This window comes from Xylaria bambusicola, assembly GCF_022495145.1.
Source record: "Xylaria bambusicola strain CBS 139988 unplaced genomic scaffold F5B22scaffold_13, whole genome shotgun sequence".
NCBI classification, from domain to species: Eukaryota; Fungi; Ascomycota; class Sordariomycetes; order Xylariales; family Xylariaceae; genus Xylaria; species Xylaria bambusicola.
The window spans coordinates 30,244-50,292 of NW_025953566.1; the positions used below are offsets into that span (position 1 = coordinate 30,244).

The 20,049-nt window shown below is 48.7% G+C and overlaps 6 protein-coding genes across 6 annotated transcripts; 2 read left to right on the forward strand and 4 right to left on the reverse strand.

Moving 5' to 3' along the window:
• Positions 1 to 4,302: 4,302 nt before the first annotated feature.
• Positions 4,303 to 4,606, forward strand: F5B22DRAFT_599866 (uncharacterized protein). Its single transcript, XM_047974489.1, has one exon. It carries the CDS (start codon positions 4,349 to 4,351, stop codon positions 4,562 to 4,564), a length of 216 nt encoding a protein of 71 aa, XP_047832250.1. The 5' UTR covers positions 4,303 to 4,348; the 3' UTR covers positions 4,565 to 4,606.
• Positions 4,607 to 5,554: 948 nt separating this feature from the next.
• Positions 5,555 to 8,058, reverse strand: F5B22DRAFT_73458 (fungalysin metallopeptidase). The gene is made up of 5 exons (XM_047980523.1): positions 7,530 to 8,058; positions 7,082 to 7,476; positions 6,597 to 7,017; positions 6,405 to 6,528; positions 5,555 to 6,346 (listed from the first exon to the last, which is right to left on the reverse strand). The coding sequence occupies exons 1-5, from the start codon at positions 7,887 to 7,889 to the stop codon at positions 5,742 to 5,744; spliced, it is 1,905 nt and encodes a 634-aa protein (XP_047832251.1). The 5' UTR covers positions 7,890 to 8,058; the 3' UTR covers positions 5,555 to 5,741.
• A 1,556-nt stretch (positions 8,059 to 9,614) lies between these two features.
• Positions 9,615 to 11,607, reverse strand: F5B22DRAFT_73481 (GroES-like protein). Its single transcript, XM_047980526.1, has 2 exons — positions 11,027 to 11,607; positions 9,615 to 10,887 (listed from the first exon to the last, which is right to left on the reverse strand). Exons 1-2 carry the CDS (start codon positions 11,307 to 11,309, stop codon positions 10,067 to 10,069), a joined length of 1,104 nt encoding a protein of 367 aa, XP_047832252.1. The 5' UTR covers positions 11,310 to 11,607; the 3' UTR covers positions 9,615 to 10,066.
• Position 11,608: 1 nt separating this feature from the next.
• F5B22DRAFT_73480 (uncharacterized protein) lies at positions 11,609 to 13,744 on the reverse strand. Its single transcript, XM_047980525.1, has 2 exons — positions 13,376 to 13,744; positions 11,609 to 13,222 (listed from the first exon to the last, which is right to left on the reverse strand). The coding sequence occupies exons 1-2, from the start codon at positions 13,548 to 13,550 to the stop codon at positions 11,880 to 11,882; spliced, it is 1,518 nt and encodes a 505-aa protein (XP_047832253.1). The 5' UTR covers positions 13,551 to 13,744; the 3' UTR covers positions 11,609 to 11,879.
• Positions 13,745 to 14,381: 637 nt separating this feature from the next.
• On the reverse strand, positions 14,382 to 16,961 carry F5B22DRAFT_73478 (heterokaryon incompatibility protein-domain-containing protein). Its single transcript, XM_047980524.1, has 2 exons — positions 15,618 to 16,961; positions 14,382 to 15,563 (listed from the first exon to the last, which is right to left on the reverse strand). The coding sequence occupies exons 1-2, from the start codon at positions 16,616 to 16,618 to the stop codon at positions 14,549 to 14,551; spliced, it is 2,016 nt and encodes a 671-aa protein (XP_047832254.1). The 5' UTR covers positions 16,619 to 16,961; the 3' UTR covers positions 14,382 to 14,548.
• A 1-nt stretch (position 16,962) lies between these two features.
• Positions 16,963 to 18,657, forward strand: F5B22DRAFT_73510 (uncharacterized protein). Its single transcript, XM_047980527.1, has 3 exons — positions 16,963 to 17,597; positions 17,648 to 17,775; positions 17,831 to 18,657. The coding sequence occupies exons 1-3, from the start codon at positions 17,306 to 17,308 to the stop codon at positions 18,569 to 18,571; spliced, it is 1,161 nt and encodes a 386-aa protein (XP_047832255.1). The 5' UTR covers positions 16,963 to 17,305; the 3' UTR covers positions 18,572 to 18,657.
• Positions 18,658 to 20,049: the final 1,392 nt, after the last annotated feature.

Genomic DNA, 20,049 nt, shown 5'->3' on the forward strand with positions numbered 1-20,049 from the left:
TCACGCATTCGCTTCGCTTGGCGGCGAGGCATGTTGGTCTGACCTATTTGGGGAGGCAGGACCGATTTGGGGGTGGTCGCTCTGGCCGCTGCTGCAGAACTCGCGCTGCAGCGCTGCAAAGGCGATGGCTGGGAACGCAGGTGGGAACGCAACTTGGCTGGGGAGGGCCGGCCAGCGCCGAGGGCAGACCAGGGAGAGACGATGCTGATTGGGCAAGAGCGGTAGAGTGAGAGTGCATGGGAGCAGGGGGGGGGCAGAACAGGGAGGGAAAGTGTCTGGAAAGAGTTAGTACCAAGTCCACCCTCGCGCAGACGGACAGGGTTTACTGTATCTCGCACACTTCCACAGTACTCATAGCGTAGATATAGCAGATATAGTAGACATATAGCGCCCTATAAGCCCTGTATCCGTCCTTGTAGCTGCAGATGCACTGCACTATCTCGATGCGCTAGGTAGACCAATCCAGTGCAAAGTGCTATACCTTGTAAGGCAGTGTACATACCTACTTACATACATAGTACATATAGGTAGGTAGGTACGAAGTATGTACGCTATCAATGCACAAGCGACACCAACATGAAGGAATGCTCCTTTTACACAACATCATGATCCCAATACCTATCTCACTCATACTGATTAGACGTTCGTTCTTGAACAGCAGCAATGGGGGGTTACATTTGCTACATGATGACGTGGGAAATTTCTATATATACCTAAGCTTATTAGCTACTCGACAAGAAAGCCTATCTCTACTACGTAATACCTTGATATGTAGTCATCAACGCTTCCTACCTACATAACGTAAGTACATACCTATATACTTAGTAGAGATCAAGGTATCTGGTACATACTTAAAAGTACTTAAGTATGTATCTCCATCACATGTACTTGGGTCCACGCGCCCTACCTACATACATATGTAGGTAGCTGATGTTGGACCAACCACCAGTAATCGGTACCTACTTAGTAAGTACTTTTCGTATAATTACGAACATATGCAAATCATCAATACAGCTACACAGCATAGGTGCTTGACCAATATGATGTTTAAAATACCTTACAGGCGGAATCAACATGTACAAACATGCCTATTTAGCAACCGTTGCTCCAAGAGCCAAGGCCCAAAGCACCTATGTAAGTATTGCGCGCAGCTCTCGTTCTACCACTTCCGTGGTCATGTTCGACTCTGTCACCCTCCTGCATTAGGCGATATGCACCACTAGACGCTAGCATAGAACTAGCACTGCACCTGATCAGATGCCCGGCCCCCAGGTCCTGCCTACATACAACTATGAATGTAGGTACATGTCAAGGAGGTACAGAGGTACAGTACTTACAGAGAGGTGTCAAGCAACTTGAAGCAACACAGCACTTGTTGAGATGTAATTCAACGCACTTCCCTACGATCAGCATGTCGTAGACATGTCGCAGAATAGCCACAATGATGTCAAGCGAAGGGACGTTGATGACAAAGGTGAAAGGAGAAAGCTACCGTACCAGGGAAGCGATACAGTTCCTAACCACTTACGTCATGCTGGGCTACAGACACAGCATGATGGTACATGCTAATGTAAGTGATACCTGTATCCCAGTGAAAATCTTGCAGCGGAACATACAAAATCTCCAATACTCCGTACCAAAAGTAATTAATAATGGCCATGTCTCATCTCTGTGCCTTGGTCTGTCTACAAATATGTGTATAGTAGCTCCTATGTGGCTCCTCTTGCTGCGCCGCTGTACGCAGTACTCCCAATACAGGTACATAATGGTTATAGATAAGTATTTGTATGGCATACGAACGGCATTAGCGTAAGGGCCAGACAGCCGGTCCGGATCCGATGGTAAGGGTAAGTAAATATGTACATGCACAGGAGTTAAGCAGTTACCTAGGTATACTATTAATACCCCGTCCATATTACTCAGCCATCTCTCGCCGTCAACATACTTGAGTATCTGCTTAACACTTGATCTCTTCGAAACGTCACAGCCGATGACTTTTTCAGGTAGAGATCTTCACCAATACAGTGCAATAATAGAGAGGTTCCTGCAGCTAGTTGCTATCTTAGTCGGCACCTATCTAGATATTTACCTAAGTAGAGGTTGGCAACGTCCCAAGACGACGACAAGACGCCACTGCCACACTGTCGGGTTGACCACGCCCGCTATGACAACACCTGCAATCTCATTTGGCCGGCCTGCAACCAAGCTCAAAATGCCAAGCACATTGATGCCGTAGGTTGTGCAGAGTCATGTCTGGATGCGGTAGATTGCAATTCAGCATCAACGCCCGGTCCCCATTATTAATATGAATAACGCATGTCTTCACTCGAGTCTTCCTTTGGATCAAACCCCGATCCGATGACTGTTCAAGATCACGAACCTGCTGCAAATCCCTCTATCATGCACAAGTTCACCGTTCACCGTCCACAAATCATATCAGCAACGGTAAAACAAATCCTCCGCTACAACCACGATCTCACTGCATTCTCCAGGGTCTTATCGAACGCAATCATCTACACGTGCGCAGGCAAGGCTTCGCCGCGGAGAGTGTACCTGGTCAACCAGTAGTTACGTTGGCGGCTAATTGATGTGCTCGGATCGTTACATTGCATGCTTGCAATCGCATGCAAATACCACCTCAGCCATGTGATGTCGCCACTCTCTGCTTGTGCCAGAAAAAACAATGACCGGAACACTTGACTTGGTCCAGTAGTCCTGATAGATCAGCCCGCTCTATCGTACTTATAGATTATCTCCATACTGAGGTGCTCTTACATTCCGCTCGCAGTGGGACTCACTCATAGTGCTTTCTAGTTCTTCCAGTCGCGTTGCAGACGGCTGATGACACGACTATAAGAATCTGCCTCGTCTATGAAAACACGATACGCGTTTTGTTTCAACTGGCCTAATTAACCCCAGTATTAATACCACAGACACATGTTCGGAACTCCCAAAGTACTTATACTAGCCCAATTGGCAATCTCATAGGTATCATACAGTAGGTATACCCTATGTCATAGGCGTGCACACGCCAATTGGTGTCCTGTCTGATGTCAAGCTTGCTTAATTAAGATGCTCAACCTGAAGCGTTCGCAATGAAACTTTGCGTCAAAAAGTCGAATCATACTGGTACCAGCACTCCGTCTCCCGGTTTCAGTTATTTAGTCCAGTAAGGGTGTCTCAAGTATCTTCGTAGACCACAACGTCTGTACCTACAAGAGAAGTAACTACACTTACTGCCTCCCACATAGCAGAACCCTTCGTTGGATATGAGTACAGCGGCTCTTAGAGAGTCTAACCAGTGTCCCAAGCCGGAGGGCCACATGCTAGCCTCCTAGTTTGCTCCCATCCTACTCCAGACTCTTACTTGCCCTCCCATACACAAGATACAGACAAGACAAGGTTATGTAATAGCTATGAATGTGCTAGCCAGACGACTATTTTCTTTGGCTTTAGCACCTCTGTCTTCGCAAGCTGATGAGATTCTTGTCCCTTTTTTGTCTTTCCAAAGCAAGCTGGCCTATTAATCCTGTCAAATTGCATCTACGCACCATACTTGGGTGAGTAGAAGTATCTTTGTAAGTAACATAGTGAAGCTCTAGCAAGTATGGACCAATGTACAGACAGGCTCTGTGTCCGGTATGAGTAACACGTATCGAGTGCCAAAACCGCCAATTCACAGCAAGTCTGGATAGTGGTACAACAACCTCGGTCATGCAACAAGATATTACTATTTTTCTCTCTCTTCATAACACGGGAAATCCTAAGATCTCTGAATCAGTTAGGGGTGCAGCCCGTCACTATCGACCCCGACAGCGCAGCCCGAATCTCATTGGTACAATCTGACAGCTGATGTTACACACCAACTGCTTCGAAAGCTCCAAAGTTCGGTTGACCTCGATCTCCGCAATAGATTAACCCAGAAGCGAGATCGCGGCAAATGCGAAGTGGACGTGATCTGAAAAGGCTACTGCGCCGATGATTGACGCATAGACCCTTCGACGCCTTGGTTAATAGGAAAACTTGGGATGCTAGAGATATTGCTGCGCAAGGTAGATAGGATGATTTGCCAACCTGCAGCTGCTGGAAGATTCCCTACAGCAGAACCCATGCAGAGGCAAATTCATATCAATGCGGTCAAGTACAGAAATAATAGGCGAGGTCGCCGAAAAGCGCTCGGTCTTTAATAGGTCAATGCCTCAACCCCTTATCTCCTGGGGCAGCAACTATTTCTGCAGCATCTCAACGACCTCATTTTCTGGTTGGTTTGATAATCAATGTTCTGCTGGGCGTTATGCGTACTCTATGTAGGTACCATGTTTGCGACGATTGCACAAATTGACATGCGATGCTCGTTTTCTATCAAGCTGTCGTTCTCCTTTTCCCCCTTAGTGCTTTAACCTCACTTACTCCTCCTTTTAATATTTATCTAGAACACCCCTTATGTTACTCCATCGCAATGATTGCTGTATCATTTCGTTTTCGATGCATCTTGGCTGCAGTGATGATACCTCCACACATCGGGGCTCACGCTTTGCGCGGCAGTGAAGTATGCAGATACTAGAAGTTGGTAAAAATAGGAGCCAGTTGCTTACTAATGAGAGAGCCAGAGGAGGGCATGTTAACGCAGAATCCGAGAAAATGAAAAAAAATCGTTCGTTATATACGATGACTATTTTCCTAGCAGACACGTTGATACAAACTCTGCGTCGATATGGCCGTGTGACTCGTGTCGAACTCGAACGCTTGACGGCACGAACGTGTGTGTAGGACGTCCATGAATGGTTATAATGTAGACGACGCAAATAGCGCTCGATCAACGTCGAAGACACAAGTTATAGAGTATTTCGCAAACAGGCATTGAAGAGTTGATTCATGGTGAGTCAGGAGCAGATATCAAGAGCAAGGTAGTTAGGCCACAGAATTTGCAAGCCCAACATAAGAATTGACGATGCGCTTGAATCTGGTCGGTTACGTTACTATGGGAGAAGCCGTCGTTACTTCGTGTTCTACCCGGTCGTCTAGGTGAACGTCCTAGGGTACATCATGATACGCCCACCTAAGTTACCAGGTCTACCAACGCGTCCTATATAAAACTCTATAGCAAGGCCTACCTTTCAGCGAAGTAGCTAACTCGTGGCTTGTCATACACCCCGTGGTGTAATGGTAAGGCCCACCTTCGCTTTAGATAGTTTTTGTCTTTTTGGTCTTTTGCCCCCTGATGCCTACTGTGTACTTAACTACAACCCAGCGATTCGAATCTTCTCTTGCGCGTTTTGCCTTGAACAATAAGTCCCTTTTCGTTTATTTAATACCATTTTCGCTTGAAGAAAAAAACAACAATAAAAAAAAACTTGAGTTCTCCATTTACCAAGTTACTGACATTAGCTAAAATGCTGGATTCGCTTTCGAGTTATAGTCATAAGAACGGCGAAGTCTAGGTTTACGAGAAATCAATAAGGGCCAGTTAACCAGACTTCATATACCTAGATATCTACTTTCAACTTCCTAGATGGAACCGGAGAACCTACACGATCACACACAAGATTCGAACTTTAACTTGCTAAGTTTTCATTCATTTTGACATGAGCCAGGTATCTAATTCATATACAATCAAGTACATCCGGCCCTCTAAGCAGAGCAGCCCATCATTGTACACATATATATACATTAAAAGTCACAAGTCTGATCAGAAGCGTCTTTTCAACTCTTCTGAGAAAAACGCTCTCTGTATCATAAATCTAGCACACTCCTTCAGGAATATCGAAGCTGACGGTCCTGTCAGTCTCGTCGTACACAGCACCCTCGCCGAGACCGCGCTTGGCGAAAGCAGTCCAAATCTCGCAGGCGTTGTCACCACCAGTGAGGGCCTCGTCGGCGTCGAGGATGGCGTCACGGGCTGAGACGAAGGTAGGGTTGCAGGGTTGAAGAGCCATGCCGTCCATGACGATCTTCTGGGTGAGGAAGTTGCCGTCGGCGGGGATACCGCTCTCGTTGAAGACGGGCTTGGGGCCGGTGTTGCGGCCGTGCTTGTCGACGAGGTTCCAGAACACCTCCCATAGGACGGTAGTCCAGGTCTCGCCGATGTCATGCTCCTCGTTAAGGCCATTCAGTGTGGCGTAGGTGTTGGGGTTCGCCTCCATGTCGGAGGTGTAGGGGACGCTGCGCAGGCCGTTGGGGTCGTTATAAACCCAGGCACCGATGCCCACAGGAGTGTCCCGGGTCCATTCATCCTTGAGGGCATTGGCAATGGCGTAGAAATCACTCCAACCTTCTCCCATTCCGGAGGCTTCACCGTCAGAGAGACAGTCCGAGTTGTCAGGGCCACCAGTCAGCCGGGTGGATACTATGATGCTTCGTTAGCGCGAGTAGTAGGTACTGCGGTAGTGCAGAGAGAGACTTACGACCGTGAGTGTACTCGTGGACAACAACGTCCTTCTCGAAAGTGCAGTCACGTCGAGGGTTGGATTGAGTCCATAGCAACATCAACATGATACCGTTCTGTCCATCAGGAGGTGGCACAAACAGCTATAACAATTCAGATATTAGATACGCTTATCAAAAGACTATAAGGGAGGGAAAAGTAGAATACGTACAGCGTTGTCTGTGCCATAAGTGTCTTGAGCAGAGAGGATGACGGCGTCATTGTCCTTTCCGCCCTTGCCATTGTTGTTGGCCTGGAAGTTGCCAGCCTCCTCATTGAAACCTAGGTCGTAGAGGATATCATGGTAGTAGTTGGCTGTGTACCATAGCTGGGTGAGAGAAGCGTCCCTATAGGCATTGGGGTCGCTCTCATTCAGCCTGAGGTCGTACTCAAACTCAAGATCCGAGCTGTTGGGCTGGTACAGGTCGGTGGTTTCACCAGACCAGTCCTGGTAGGCCATTCCGTTGTTGCCCTGGGTGACGGTGTAATTCTGCTCTCCGTCGGATTGCCAAGTGAACTCGGAAGCCGCCAACTCCCAAGGGTCGGTGAGGACTTGGCGCTTTCCGCTCTGAGGGTCATCTACATCCCAGGGGCTTGTTTTCATGTTAGTATTTCGACATTTCATAGTTGTAAAGTTCGGGCCCTAAAGTGACTTACAAAACTTTATAGGTGGCGGACCAAACCCAGTCGATCAAGCCGTGAATCTCTGAGCCATTGGACGCATCCATATAGGAGTGTAACCAGGAAGTACGGAGGTTCGTCTCCACCTTCCATGTCAAAGCAAGCTTTCCATCTGGCTTCACTAGGTAGGTTAAGCGGGCAGTGGGGTCGCTGACAGCACCAGAGGTGCCCTTGAGGACGAACGACTCAAGATCATCTAGAGCCTCAATGGTTATCTTATTCTTGGTCATGGGTAGACCAAGGACCTTCATAGCTCCTTCGAGAGCCGCGATAGGGCTAGTAAACTCTCGCTTGTGGATAGGGTTCTCCTTGGGGAGCTCGCCATTGTAAAACGAGTGTCCGTAAGAGAGAATGCTGCCATCGGGTCCGATCTAACTTGTATTAGCGAGGATACTGCGGTGTAAGTTCTTAGATGAGTACTTACGTTAACGTTGAAGTTAGCATTACCGACATCGAGACCGTTGACTGTCTGGCGGAAATAGACATGGGCAACACCGTTGGTTCCAACATAGTGGTCCTTCGCGACTCGAAATTCAGCGTTAGGAGCAACCTTCTTGACAAGTTCGGTGGCGGTCTCAACGTAAGTCGAACGTTTCAAGAGTTTTAACGACTGATCAGCCTTGGCAGACTTGTGGTTGACATATTGAGAGGTGGTCTTGACTCTCATAGAGTTCACATCCACAGTTCTGCGCTGGACGCCTTTATGGTGCTTGTACTTGGGGGACGGGTGGGCATCGGCCAAAATAGAGGCGCCCAGAAGGCCGTAAAGCAGAGCTGATCTCATCTTGAAGGGTATATTGATAGACTACGTTGAGAGTAAGCTAGATTAGGTGTGAGTTCTTACTCTAAACACCTCGCTCTCGCCTTCTTATACATAATCATCTTGATAGCTCAACTGAGTTGATGCCGGGTCTAGCACTGCCTAACTTGTGGAACCATGACGGAGAGCAAGCTGGATATTTCCAATTTTAGTTACTTTGGTGTTTTGAGTAGAAGGCCAAGACAAAGGGAATGATGATAGACCCATGCCCCATGAACCGTCAGGCTGTGTGAAGCTAGGATAGCTAGCATAGCCATATCAGGAAGGCTTTGAGTTGAGTGAGTGCCATAGTCCTTACCAGACTTACGCCGGACTTACACAGTGATAGCTCGCTAAGTCGGGTCTTCTGTGTTGGTTGACCCAGTTTGCAGATCGCTTTGGGCCTTGGCAAATCCTAGGGTGCGGCCCTAAAATAACAACTCTTCCTTTCCGCTTGTTATTCTGCACGGTGACTGGCCATCTATTCATGCCTTGGTAGAATGCTAATGTTAACCCAGTGTTAGGGGCCCCGGTGATCGGCTTCCTCAATGCATCTACCTACATGTAAATGTAAGGAGTGAGCAGTCGTGGATTTGCTATCCCACAACAGGTACCTATATCCGCCTTCATTACCTTCATTCGGGTAGTCCCGGTGATACTGTGATATTGTCAGGGCTGCACTCTGTGATCCATGTCCAAGATCATATGTAAGGCATATCTACGTTGTTAAAGGCAGCTGCTCGTGGCCCCTGGAATTGGCCATCAATCAGCTCGCTGTCAAGGTCGAGTTTAGTAGTGACAGGTAGATCGAACCTCGGCACCTCTTTGACTACCTGGAATCACGTCTGGGGTACAATTGTTCAAGATAGTGATCAGGCCTACCACGCAACATTTTGCAGTATTACTCGGAACCCGAGTTCATACTAAGTACAACACCGCAAATCCAGGATCCTGCTCAGTAGCCTGATCTGGCGTTAGGGCCGAGGAAACAAGCTTTGCCAGCGATCCACTGAATGTAACGCAACGTTGCGCTGCCTAACACAGGAACATGCGAATGGCAGTAAGTATATACTTAAGAATGGCTTCAGCCTCTCCTCAAGTGCAAAGGGGCCTTTTGAATCTGCCTCCAGCTTATTCCGGCAATTGAAGCCCGGCACGTAAGTCGGGACACAGTGTATGCGTGGCTTGCCTGGAGCAGGACACTAGGCTAGACTCGAGATACAGTACCTAGTTAACAAGTTATGATGTCAGAGAGGCTGTTTGTCGCGCCAGAAAAAGTCGCGGCGCAAGACTAGACGTCGCTAACAGACCAATCCAAGCCTTAGAAGTTATTTGTATACTGGTGGAGACTGGTAACAGGAAATAAGTAACAGGAGACTACATGTGCACGTAGAAAATGGATTGGAAACTGGCGCACCACTAACTTGTGATCCACTCCATTCGGGGCAACCGGAGTCCTGCTAATTTGTGTCGGCGTAGTGCGGTTTCAACAGGACAATGTAGGTAGGTAAACCGCCGCTGTTCGGCCTAATAGAGCCGGATCATCATAGCCACGAGCGGTATAAAGAAGGTGAATTAGTAGAGGCACTCGTGCTGAGGTCAGCCGAAGTCTTGGCCTTATGCCGCTGTGATATACGGATCTGGCCTGGCCTGGCCTGATCTGATCCATCACGGCATCTATCTATCTGCTACGTTCCCCTGATCAGACCCTGATACTGAGGCTTGAAGGATTATCAGTCATAGTCATATACATCATTGATTCAAGTACATATCATAAGGAGATTTAAGAACTATGGCGCGAAAGAACAGGTCTTGTTTCCAATATCGTGAATTCCTTTTCGCCTGGTCAGCGACGATGGAATTATTAACAGCTACATACTTGTAATTTCGACTACTGGTAATCCGCCCCTGAGCAGAGATCTACATAGGATGACAAAGGTATCCATTGCATGAACCCTCGAGTTTCAAGTCAATAAAATAGAAACTTCAAAACTCAGCCCAGTATACCCACATAGGTGCATAGGAAGTAATACTTAATTAAGTATTATGGTAAGTAGTTCAGACGATCTAGCGCAAGCGCACTAACATCCTAACAGGAAGCCATTCATGCGCGCGCTTCCCCACAATCACCACCATCTTCATCCGCGGCCTTACCTAATGGCTTAGAACTCAGCCCCGATCCTCTTCTCAGCCTCAATCTGCTCTGGATCAACCACGATGACCGCTTTGCCGCGGAGCTTGCCACTCTTCACTACGCCAAGCAGTTCCTCGATGCTCTCCAAGCCCTGGAAAGGATTCGTGTGGACTTTGACGCCGTGCCCGGCGACGCACCGCACCATCTCTTCGCTCTCCTTGGGTGAAGCAACTAGAGTTCCCTTGAACCTGATGTCGCGAAAGATGAGTTCCGCAAAAGGTATACTGAGGTTTTCTGGCTGGGCAACTTGCATGACGAGGCCATGCATTTTCGTGACAGCAGCAGCGAGCGCCTCGGAATGATCCGCCAACACAATGGCAGAATCAACCCCTTTCCCACCCGTGATATCCCGCACTCTCTTCACTACATCCGCCTTCTCACCCCGAGCATCCACGACGACGTCGGCGCCGTACTCCTTCGAGAGTTGCAGACCCTCGTCCCGCGCGTCAATCCCTATGATCTGAAGCCCCCTGGCGCGCGCAAATTGGATTCCGAGATGTCCTAGGCCGCCGCCCGAACCAAGAATGGCCACCCATTGGCCCGATTTCAACTCCGTCTGCAGAACAGCGCGATATATCGTCCGCCCAGCACATGCCAATGGAGCCGCGGACATGAACGTGACAGAGTCGGGCAACTTCGTCGTGCTCCGCGCATCGGCGATGACGAAATCTGCAGCGCAGCCCTGCGTCGTAACGCCGATATGACCTCCGATCTGCGCGCAATACTGCCGGTGGCTCTCCACGGGACCCGTGCAGTCCTCGCATTCACCGCAAGGATGAAGCGGTATACCTGCATCATGGATTAAGGTTAGTAATGCCTATCTTACCTCTTCAGAGGTCCACCGGAGTAAGGAAGCCCTCATTGTACGATCCGTGTCCTGAAAACACAGATAACAAATGAAGAATATGAAAGACCCCACCAGACTAACCACACATAACGCGATCCCCTATCGCAAACGACGAAACTTGATCGCCCACGGCAACGACGGTCCCTGAGCCCTCGTGAGACGCCGTCTGTGGAAGCGCGGACTTGAACACTCCTGCTCTGACCATACTATCCGTGTGGCAATAGCTCGCCACCGCGACCTTGACAAGTAGATCGTGCGGGCCCGGTTTGGGGACCGGGATCGTGCGCAGTTCATACGGCGCGTTGAACTCTACGACTTGGAGCGCGCGCATCTCCGAAGGTAAGGAGTCGGTAGATTTTGCCATCTCGAACGAGCTCGTTCTGTGTCTTCTAGCCGTTTATGTGTGGTGAGTATGTCGATGTATTTCCCGTGCGGGGTGATGAGTGAGGAATCCTGGAGATGGACATATAGAGCTCCTAGCTGAGGAGATAACTTCAGATAGGTTGCTTGCTGGACCCTTGATTAATATTCATCAAGTTGCAAGAATGATGGTACTTTCGACGTCATAGACTAGCTATAAGCCGATGTGCTCTTCGGATTTAAGCCTCTTCGACTATAAACTGTCTTCAATCAATAGCGCATGTTATGAATGAGCAGTAGTTAGATAGAGTCCTGTGAATTAATATGAGGAGTGTAGAGTAAATATTGCGCATCGCAGGTCTAAATGCACTTTTTCTTGTTATCTACAGGTGAAATATAATGGTAACTAATAAAGAGTATGGCTCGCTATATGTCCTGTACAAATGACAACTCGCTTCAAATACAATCATACATAGTTCGTGTTCGCAATGTACGTTGAGAAATATATAATGCGCCATCGTATCATTTATGATGTCTGTCGCCTTTGGTGTGGCCACTCCCCTAAGCTCCGACATCAACTCAGGAGAAACCCCCGGTGAGCATTGCGGCTTTGCTCTACGCTATAAGCGTCGAGCTTGACTGCAACAAGCACACACTCGACCACACTTTTCCCGTTCTTGGCGCTCTGTATGCGTAGTCTCCATTGCCCAGTTCGAACAACCCATTCCTCGGCGACCTGGCCGGTGGTATCCACCCGTCTTCTTTTTCGTGATGGGCCGTGAGATGCGGCTGCACTTGACCCAGGTGATTCTTGCCCACCACCCATACCACCAGAAGGGGAGGTTGCCAGTGCATTAGCCAGCTCCTCAATATCAGAGTCGGGGACGTATTGTTTCCCATCGAGCATAATGTGCGCCTCCGGGTCGAGCGATATGCGTACCAAGTCTTCACTTAAGGGGGTGTTCCCTGGGGTCGCAGGCTGGCTATCAGCCCCCCCTGAAGCCATCAGTAGGCCTAAAGGTTGCGTCGTGGGGAGGTTCAGTTTCGTCGCGATCACCTCGAATAATCTTGCAATTCGAGTCTTTATTTGGCCGAAAAATTCTGCACGCATGATGTTCAAATGCAGCTTGGTGGCTTCTCCCCCGATTTCTAGGATCAGTTCCCGCTGCTTGTCATCCTCATAAGGTCTCATGTAGTTGACCCATCCTGAAAATGAGCCCCCTAAAACGTTACTGAAATCTCCCGAGTTGTTGTTCATCACTGAGATACCGGACTTGAAGATATCTTCGACCCTCATCAAAATCTCATGTTTCCTACGCGATTGGTTATAGCTTATATGATGAGGTAGTAGCTTTTGTTCGAGAGCCTTGAAGTTGAAGTAACGACAATCCATAAGGAGTGACGCTCGATGCGCTTCGTCGCGGATATGCACGGGATAGCCGCGTAAGATTTGCAGAAGCTCAGCAAAGGTATCAGCGGAGCGGTTCGGAACCGACGGCGGCATAATAGAGGGCGGCCTAATCAAATCATTGCGATCCAGGCCGGGATATAGGTCTTTTGGCGACGAGAAGAAAAGACCGAAGCCTAAAGAAAAGAAATTAGGTGAATTCCCGGGTCCCGTGAACATATCTCGAGGAATCTGAAACTCCCGATGCCCTATCGAGATGAAGATTGACTCTTCATAAAGCCGAGACATCAGCTTAGGTAAGGTATAGAACTGCGCATCAGCGAACAAACGCACGAAGTGCGTGCCATCGCGAGGGGTGACATGATATCCCTGCAGATGGAGAGCAATATCTCCGAAGGTTACCGGGTCCCGGTCAATATAAAGTGTACGGATAGCAGTAGACAAGTCGTCTCCGGATTCCTCAGCAGCCTTTATCTGACATAGGAAGTACTGCGAGAAATATGACGGTGCTAGCAGTCAAATTAGCAATTGCAATATGAAATGAGAGAAGGGTCAAAATGGTGCATGAATATTCTGAAAGCCTTATAAACTAGAGTGACAAGTGAGGGCTGAGGATATCAACAAGCAACGAGGTAAGCGAGGCATCACTAAGCATCACTCACCGTCCGATGAGAGAGAAGCACCAGAGAGCTTGAACAGATCGGAGCCTATTTGAATTGGGAAAACGCGCTCATGAGGTAAGATGTTGGGGATCTTAGTAATGAGTTGCGGATTGGAGGGTGGTAAATGCAAGACAGTTCGACTCCCATCGGGTTCACTCGAGTTTGATTTGCTCATCTTTGGTGAATTCGTCACGGGAAAACAACATTATCGCTAATACGATACAAGTCGGCGGCGTGGTCGCTCCCGAGAGTGTTAATGCCGCACGACTTGGCTCACTCGGTGGGCTTATTGAAGCCAGCCAGCAAGCATGAGGTCGACCGGCACTAGCAATGGGATACAGGAGGAGAGCGGACGGAATCAAACAAGACTCCAATAAATAATACAATTGTTCTCTCTAGCCGGGTACGTAGTCGAGGCTGTTGGTATGCCGGTCACTTACACTCCTCCAAACTCGAGCCGGCAAGAGATGGCGCTCAACAGGATGCGGATTCATGAGGATAATGTACCAAGTCAGCACGCCTGAATCGTGTTAGTGGACAGACGACGACCTCGGGAGCTCCTGTGGGGTTCTACCTCTCTACCTAACCTACATGTAGGTAGTCGCGGCCGCCTGTGCCTAGTGGCTGGTGCTGTGGCTGGTGCTCCATCCCCCTTTTATAAGCGCTGAATAATGCATGCCAATAAGATCCGTAATTATTCGTTGCACTCGCAAGAAGAACCGTTTGTCGCTTACACAACCAGCCAGCCAGCCAGCCTCCTCTTCAATGTCACCACACGAGCCGAGGCAATAATTGCCCGCAAAGGAAGCCCAGATCGTTGTGTTCCTATGCCACGCCATGCAATGCACACCTCTTCCCGCGCTGGTATGATGGTATAATGGTATAATGGTATAATGGTATAATGGTATAATGGTATAATGGTATAATGGTATAATGGTATGATGGTATGATGGTATGATGGTATGATAGGGCCTGGGGCTTGCGGCCTCGGAGACAAAGTGAGTGAGTTGTATACATGCATGTTACTATGATAGGAGGCACTCCAGCTCAAAATGGGCCAAGTGTCCCCAATTCATCAGCCTGTCTCACGTCATCGTGCCTGTAGGTAACACATTGAGACCCTATGAAACCCGTCTCCAAGCCTCGAATCTGCAAATAGATAGCCTTTGCTGCTCATGCCAGCGTAATCTCCTTCCACGAGATGCCCGCATCTACGGCAGATGCGAGTGCATCTCGACGGATTTTTCCTATGCCCTTCCGCTCGGCTACCCCCTTGTCCCATTCAATCATCAGCACCCAGAAGAACCGACCTCCTGCATCGACTACTTGTGACTTCTCTGCCGATAATGATAATAGTATGAACTCCACGGGTTTGCTATCTTCGCTCGTAGAAGCTGCGTCATCCAACGTGACAAAGCCGCAGTTCGCGCCGTCCTTGCCTACAACTTCATATGTCGTAGGTGTCCAGTAGATTCCATAAGACCACATTGACTTGTCTGCCTCATCTCGGTCGATCTTGCGAAGTGTGAAATTCGCGGATACGGTCCAGAAATGTAGAAAGGTGTGTTTCTTATCCGCGTGCTCGCCCATGACTTCACTTGAGGGCTCAGTTCGCGACACGTCGCACAAATGTCCGAAGAGTTCTTTCGCCCTCGAAGCGCGGGTATCCGCCTTCGCCCAAACCAGTGTCACGTCATCGGAGGGTTCTCTTTTATACCAAGTGATCCAAGTGCTAGCCGCCACCCACTTCGTTACATTACCAGATCCGTAGTTATAGTAGACTTGGCCATACCATCCTGACCATGCCCAGCTTGGGAAGGATTCCCGCCGCGTCAAACCCGCCTTGTTTGGATAGAACAGAAGAAACCAATCCAGGGCCGGGACAGGTATGCCGAAGAGGAGACTACATTGCGCGTAGTCCGCCAACCGCCGACAGACACCTGCCATAGCGAACACGTAGTCGCCCGGCATTTTGAGCTCACGCGTCGTATACTTGTTTAATAATTGTCCAAGAAGGTGGTAGACGTCACCACTCGGCTTATGCAACGCTTGTCCTTGCTCTGTAGTTGGATCGGATCGAACAGGCAACCCATCTTCCAATTCCTGCCAAAACTTTTCATAGCACTTGAAGTATATCGTATCATCTATAAAAATAATTTTCCTTCTTGAAAGGTAATATTCCTGGAATCTGTTCGAACATCAGTTGCGTATCTCAAGTCAAATCTCGTATGTCACGACTTACGTCCATCCTCGATGGTGGTATTCGGATTTGGCAACAATGTCTTCCATTGTATGGCGAAGAACAAGATTGACACCTGGCAGAACTTCACTAGTAACCTGGCGTACGGACGAACGTGTCCCTTCTCTAACACCAGGCAATCCGGAATCGGCATCTGTACCACTTCCAGCTAGTATTGTGAAGTAAGCTTGTTCATACACCAAATCCATCGCGTTTATTCCTATACCTCTATCATGATCATCGTCTTGGATCAAGCAAAGTTGATCAATCCATACGTATCGACAACCCACACCACGAACGAAGTCGATAGTGTCTCGAATAGTTCTGGGAATAGAGTCCCAATTTCTCCTAAGGCCGTCTTTCGCGAAAAGGTCGTCTTTGTTGGGCTTTAGAAGAAGAAAAGGAGTACAGTCACCCCATTTGTAACTCAGAGCGACATATTGAGATGTAATGGGCACTGGCGTAATACACATATCTTCCACATCTATACATCGGAAGAAGCTGAGATCGATGTTGAACGGCCCTTCATTTGGTACGCACTTCTTGTGCTCTCCTTCACAAGTCGCAAGCCAACTCTTGATCATCTCAAAGTCGATCTGGCTGGAAGAGGTGAGTTTCTCAAAGCCTTTCACTTCTGAGTCAAATAGGACCTTGGAGTATGTTGGCAAAGGTTGGATTGAAAACATTTTCGGACCGCTCCGAAATATGCGCACTTCGTGCGTGTTATAATGTTCGATTGATTGCGTATGAATGATGCGGTCGTCCTGCATTGAGTCTAGCACAAGTCTGCAAAAGGGACATGAAGTCCGCTGCTTGATGTCGCCTAAAAGCCCTAGGCTAAAGACCGTTTCCCTATCCTTTCCATCACCATCGAAGCCGATGGTACTGCACACAGCGCAAAGGCCGTTGCTGCGTTCGTCGGATGACTCACCATCGTCGTGACGTTTCGAGCCTCGATGAAGTAGTTTCGAAAACCGCGCGGATAGACCTTTCCTTGCCGACATTTTGAGCTCCTCGTTTAGGGCAGATCTAAAACCGAGCTACTCACAATCCGTTGAATTTGGTATTTTGTAACGCTCAACTAGGCACACGATCTCACTTCATGTTCCGAATGTCTTGCTGTATTAGACGTTACGTCGTAAGGATCCTCATACTAGTAACGAGCCAGGGGGATCGCATTCGCCGCTTCCTTCCGTTCCCTGCACTGTCAGTAGCGTACCCCAGCTTTGTCAGACTATCGTCTGAGCCCTCATTCAAGCAGGAACCAACCCCGCTTTGGATCCTGAATTCTAGGATAGATCTAACGAAGAGTGCATAGGTAGGCTTAGGTATTATATTCTCTAGGCAAGATCTTCATCAAGTTGCTTCCAGTTGCGAGTTGTGTCAAAAGAAGAGTCTATGGGCTAGGCGCAGATGGCTGGGCCTGGGCTGGAACCATAACGAGCTTAATTAAGCGAAGTAGTAAAGGATGACCTGACGGACTACCAATTAGGTTTTCAGAAAAGCGCCATATAAATTCAGCTTGGAGATAGTGAAAATATAGCTCTCAATTGTCTCAGCTCAATTCGCTAGGCATCGCAGTATATCCCATGAGTTGTTGATCGAATCTCAAGTTGACAACGCCACGCTGGTCTAGTACCAGTGGTAAGAGTGGCAATTGTAGGGAGTATATAACTTCGAGGTGGGCATGGATGCGAAGGAAATTGAGAACAAAATGCTGGCAACAAATTCCTGTTACATGTTCGGCCTCGAATTTGACGTTGCGTAGCTGCAAAATGGGAGCCTTCAACATCGCAAACAAGGTTATTCTCGCCGCCACCTATTTCATAGCAGTATGTCTGGCAATCGAGTTCACCTCGACTGAGATCGACATATCGCCTGGTGAGCCCTTCACGCTGAGCTGGGCAGACGCGAATGGCCCTGTCGTGATTACGTTGTTAACCGGACCATCCACCAACATTAAACCAGTTGAAGTGATATATTGTAAGCATGCAGCAGAACTTAGCATTCCGCTGCTGACTTAGCACCCACAGCAGGATCAGGAAATTCATACATATGGACACCGCCCAACGATCTCCCGTCCGGCCTGTATGCGTTTTCCATCGAAGATGACGAAAATCTTAATTATTCAGTGCAGTGGCCTTATGAGGCGGGCGATACTGTGAGTATTTGTAGTATAGAGTTCGTGAACTGAACTTAGACTGATAAGAAGGCAGGCATCTGGGGGAACCTCGTCCTCGCCTTCGTCTACGATAAGGACCACAACGACAACGCCGACCCCAACACCTGAGCCTGAGCCTGAGCCTGAGCCAGCGCCAACCACTAATACAAGGCGGCCCACCACGACGATGCAGACTATGACGACTACACAAGTCACGTCAGCTCAAGAAGAAACCTCGTCGACGAGCACACGGACGGCGGAGTCATCAACATCGCCAGAGCCTACTCCCACTGGTGATGATTCAGAACAAACTTCGCTAAGCAGTGAAGCGACGAGTTCGACGGTTGTCATACCTAGCCCATCGGAATCATCAAATGGTCAGCCATCTGATTCAACCCCAGACAGCGCCTCTAATACCGGCGAATCCACTGCTGAATCTCAGAACTCAACCGCTAGTGGCCTCAGTCTTGGCGCCAAAGTAGGCATCGGCATCGGTGCGGGCGTAATTGGCATCATCTTGGCGGTTCTGGCCGGGTTCCTGATCTACCGTCGCGGCAAAGCGGCTGGCAAGCGGGACGTGGACGACAGTAATAACAGCAACTCAGATCTCAAGCCCGAGCTAGGCGGAAATCCCGTGTACTATCCGGAATTGGGAGGTCAAGGCCGCGTCGAGATGGGCGGTGATCCGCGACTCGCAGAGCTATGGCATGGCAATTACGACGAATGGCGAAGGCAGCCGAATGAGCTAGATGGCTCTCCGCATTCCTATCGGGGTGCCGATGTTGGGAAAACGTAGGTAAAAATGGAGGTAGTCCATTATATATTGTGTTTGATTTCAGAGTGTGCTGTTTCATACCTGGATACTGCTTCTAAAGAAGCCATTTGCCTCTTTTCTGCATGTCCTCCTTATTGACCTTCCACGTCGCTGCATCGACATGCCAGGTATGCTCCATTAGCTTCTCGCCATATGCAACTCTGTTCTGCTTTTCGAAATTGGGAGCCCGACGGCGTGCATCGATCGTCTCCATCGTTCATGAGCAAGGTTAGTCTCGATTCTCACCCGTGCGATATCAAGTGCCCCAAAGGCATATTCGGTGAAGGCGCAAAACACCTCGAGGCCGTACCCTTTCCGCCAGTGCGACTTGGCTATCATGACACCGATGTCGGTCAGGTAGCGAGGGGTAGTTTTCTCGACGATCTCCTCGATCTCGTCAAAGTAGTTATATCCTCCGTAGCCGATAAGCTCACCGGTTGAACACAAAGTGATAATCTGCAAGCCACTGGTGCCATTGGATGTTAATTCCCGCCATTTCCCAACTCAAGTTCGCATCGATTCAAGCGTGACATGGGACTCCGTTTTGGTGTGCCGATTGTTGTCCTGGTTGGTGATGAGTGATGAACTCGCGTATGCCTTCAGCATCTGCATCTGAATCGATAGCTGTTCGAACGATTAGGTGAGGGGAGTGAATCTCAAGCATCCCTGACAAATGGTGATGAGATGGCTAGTCATTGCCTGGGAGAGTCAAAAGTGACGTCAGTGAGTTCTTTTTTGCTTGCTTCTGAGGGTCGTTATGGAAACTACCCAGTTCCTCTCAATGATGACGGTCACTTCGTACTCATAATATTACTCCAATATGTTTTCCTGTCACTGTGCTTCGAATCAATTCTTATAATTTTGGCTCGTTGATCAGTCGCATGGAGGTAGCGGGGCCAAGTAAGGAGGGGCAACAACATGCCATTCAGTGCTACGTTGAATATCTTCACTGCACTTACAATATAAATGAATACCTACAATGACAGCTACCTTGTATACTCAAACATAATTCTAGCTATGGCATGATTTTGTTGAAGGTTCAGGTAGCCGTTTCTCTCTCCATCTATTAAGTTGGATGACTCTACTATGTAAGTCATTAGCTTCTAGACTTTCTCACTCCACACTGGATCCAAAATGGATGTAAGTACGCATTTTACCAGACGGGCGGCTCGCTCGTGAGAGCTGCATGCATATGTGATAGCAAGGTTTCCTGCAACTACAGCTCGGTCGGTGGGCGGTCAGCGTGATTGATCGCTGATCCTGGCCGGACCCTTAATATGCTTGACCAGTAGGCATCTCGGATCTCTTAACAACGCAAGACTAGACCCCAACGTTGCGCCAGATTCGATGTCACCGCTTTTTTGCAACTGTGTAGGCGCTTATTCTCGAAGCCTGAGTGCATTGAAGAAATTCTACCGTAGTATCGCACCGAGCTCTGGACGAGCAATTCGTGCTAGGTT

Bases quoted from the DNA above. Each gene is read 5' to 3' on its own strand.
- F5B22DRAFT_73458 (XM_047980523.1), bottom strand. From the start codon at position 7,889: ATGAGATCAGCTCTGCTTTACGGCCTTCTGGGCGCCTCTATTTTGGCC. The intron at 6,529-6,596 runs GTACGTATTCTA...GAATTGTTATAG, and splicing joins CTTATGGCACAGACAACGCT to CTGTTTGTGCCACCTCCTGA. The intron at 6,347-6,404 runs GTAAGTCTCTCT...GAAGCATCATAG, and splicing joins CCACGAGTACACTCACGGTC to TATCCACCCGGCTGACTGGT.
- F5B22DRAFT_73510 (XM_047980527.1), top strand. From the start codon at position 17,306: ATGCGAAGGAAATTGAGAACAAAATGCTGGCAACAAATTCCTGTTACA. The intron at 17,598-17,647 runs GTAAGCATGCAG...TAGCACCCACAG, and splicing joins ACCAGTTGAAGTGATATATT to CAGGATCAGGAAATTCATAC. The intron at 17,776-17,830 runs GTGAGTATTTGT...ATAAGAAGGCAG, and splicing joins CTTATGAGGCGGGCGATACT to GCATCTGGGGGAACCTCGTC.
- F5B22DRAFT_73480 (XM_047980525.1), bottom strand. From the start codon at position 13,550: ATGAGCAAATCAAACTCGAGTGAACCCGATGGGAGTCGAACTGTCTTG. The intron at 13,223-13,375 runs GTGAGTGATGCT...TTTGACTGCTAG, and splicing joins TGCTTCTCTCTCATCGGACG to CACCGTCATATTTCTCGCAG.
- F5B22DRAFT_73478 (XM_047980524.1), bottom strand. From the start codon at position 16,618: ATGTCGGCAAGGAAAGGTCTATCCGCGCGGTTTTCGAAACTACTTCAT. The intron at 15,564-15,617 runs GTAAGTCGTGAC...ATGTTCGAACAG, and splicing joins TACCACCATCGAGGATGGAC to ATTCCAGGAATATTACCTTT.
- F5B22DRAFT_599866 (XM_047974489.1), top strand. From the start codon at position 4,349: ATGCTCGTTTTCTATCAAGCTGTCGTTCTCCTTTTCCCCCTTAGTGCT.
- F5B22DRAFT_73481 (XM_047980526.1), bottom strand. From the start codon at position 11,309: ATGGCAAAATCTACCGACTCCTTACCTTCGGAGATGCGCGCGCTCCAA. The intron at 10,888-11,026 runs GTTAGTCTGGTG...TCCATGATGCAG, and splicing joins AGGGGATCGCGTTATGTGTG to GTATACCGCTTCATCCTTGC.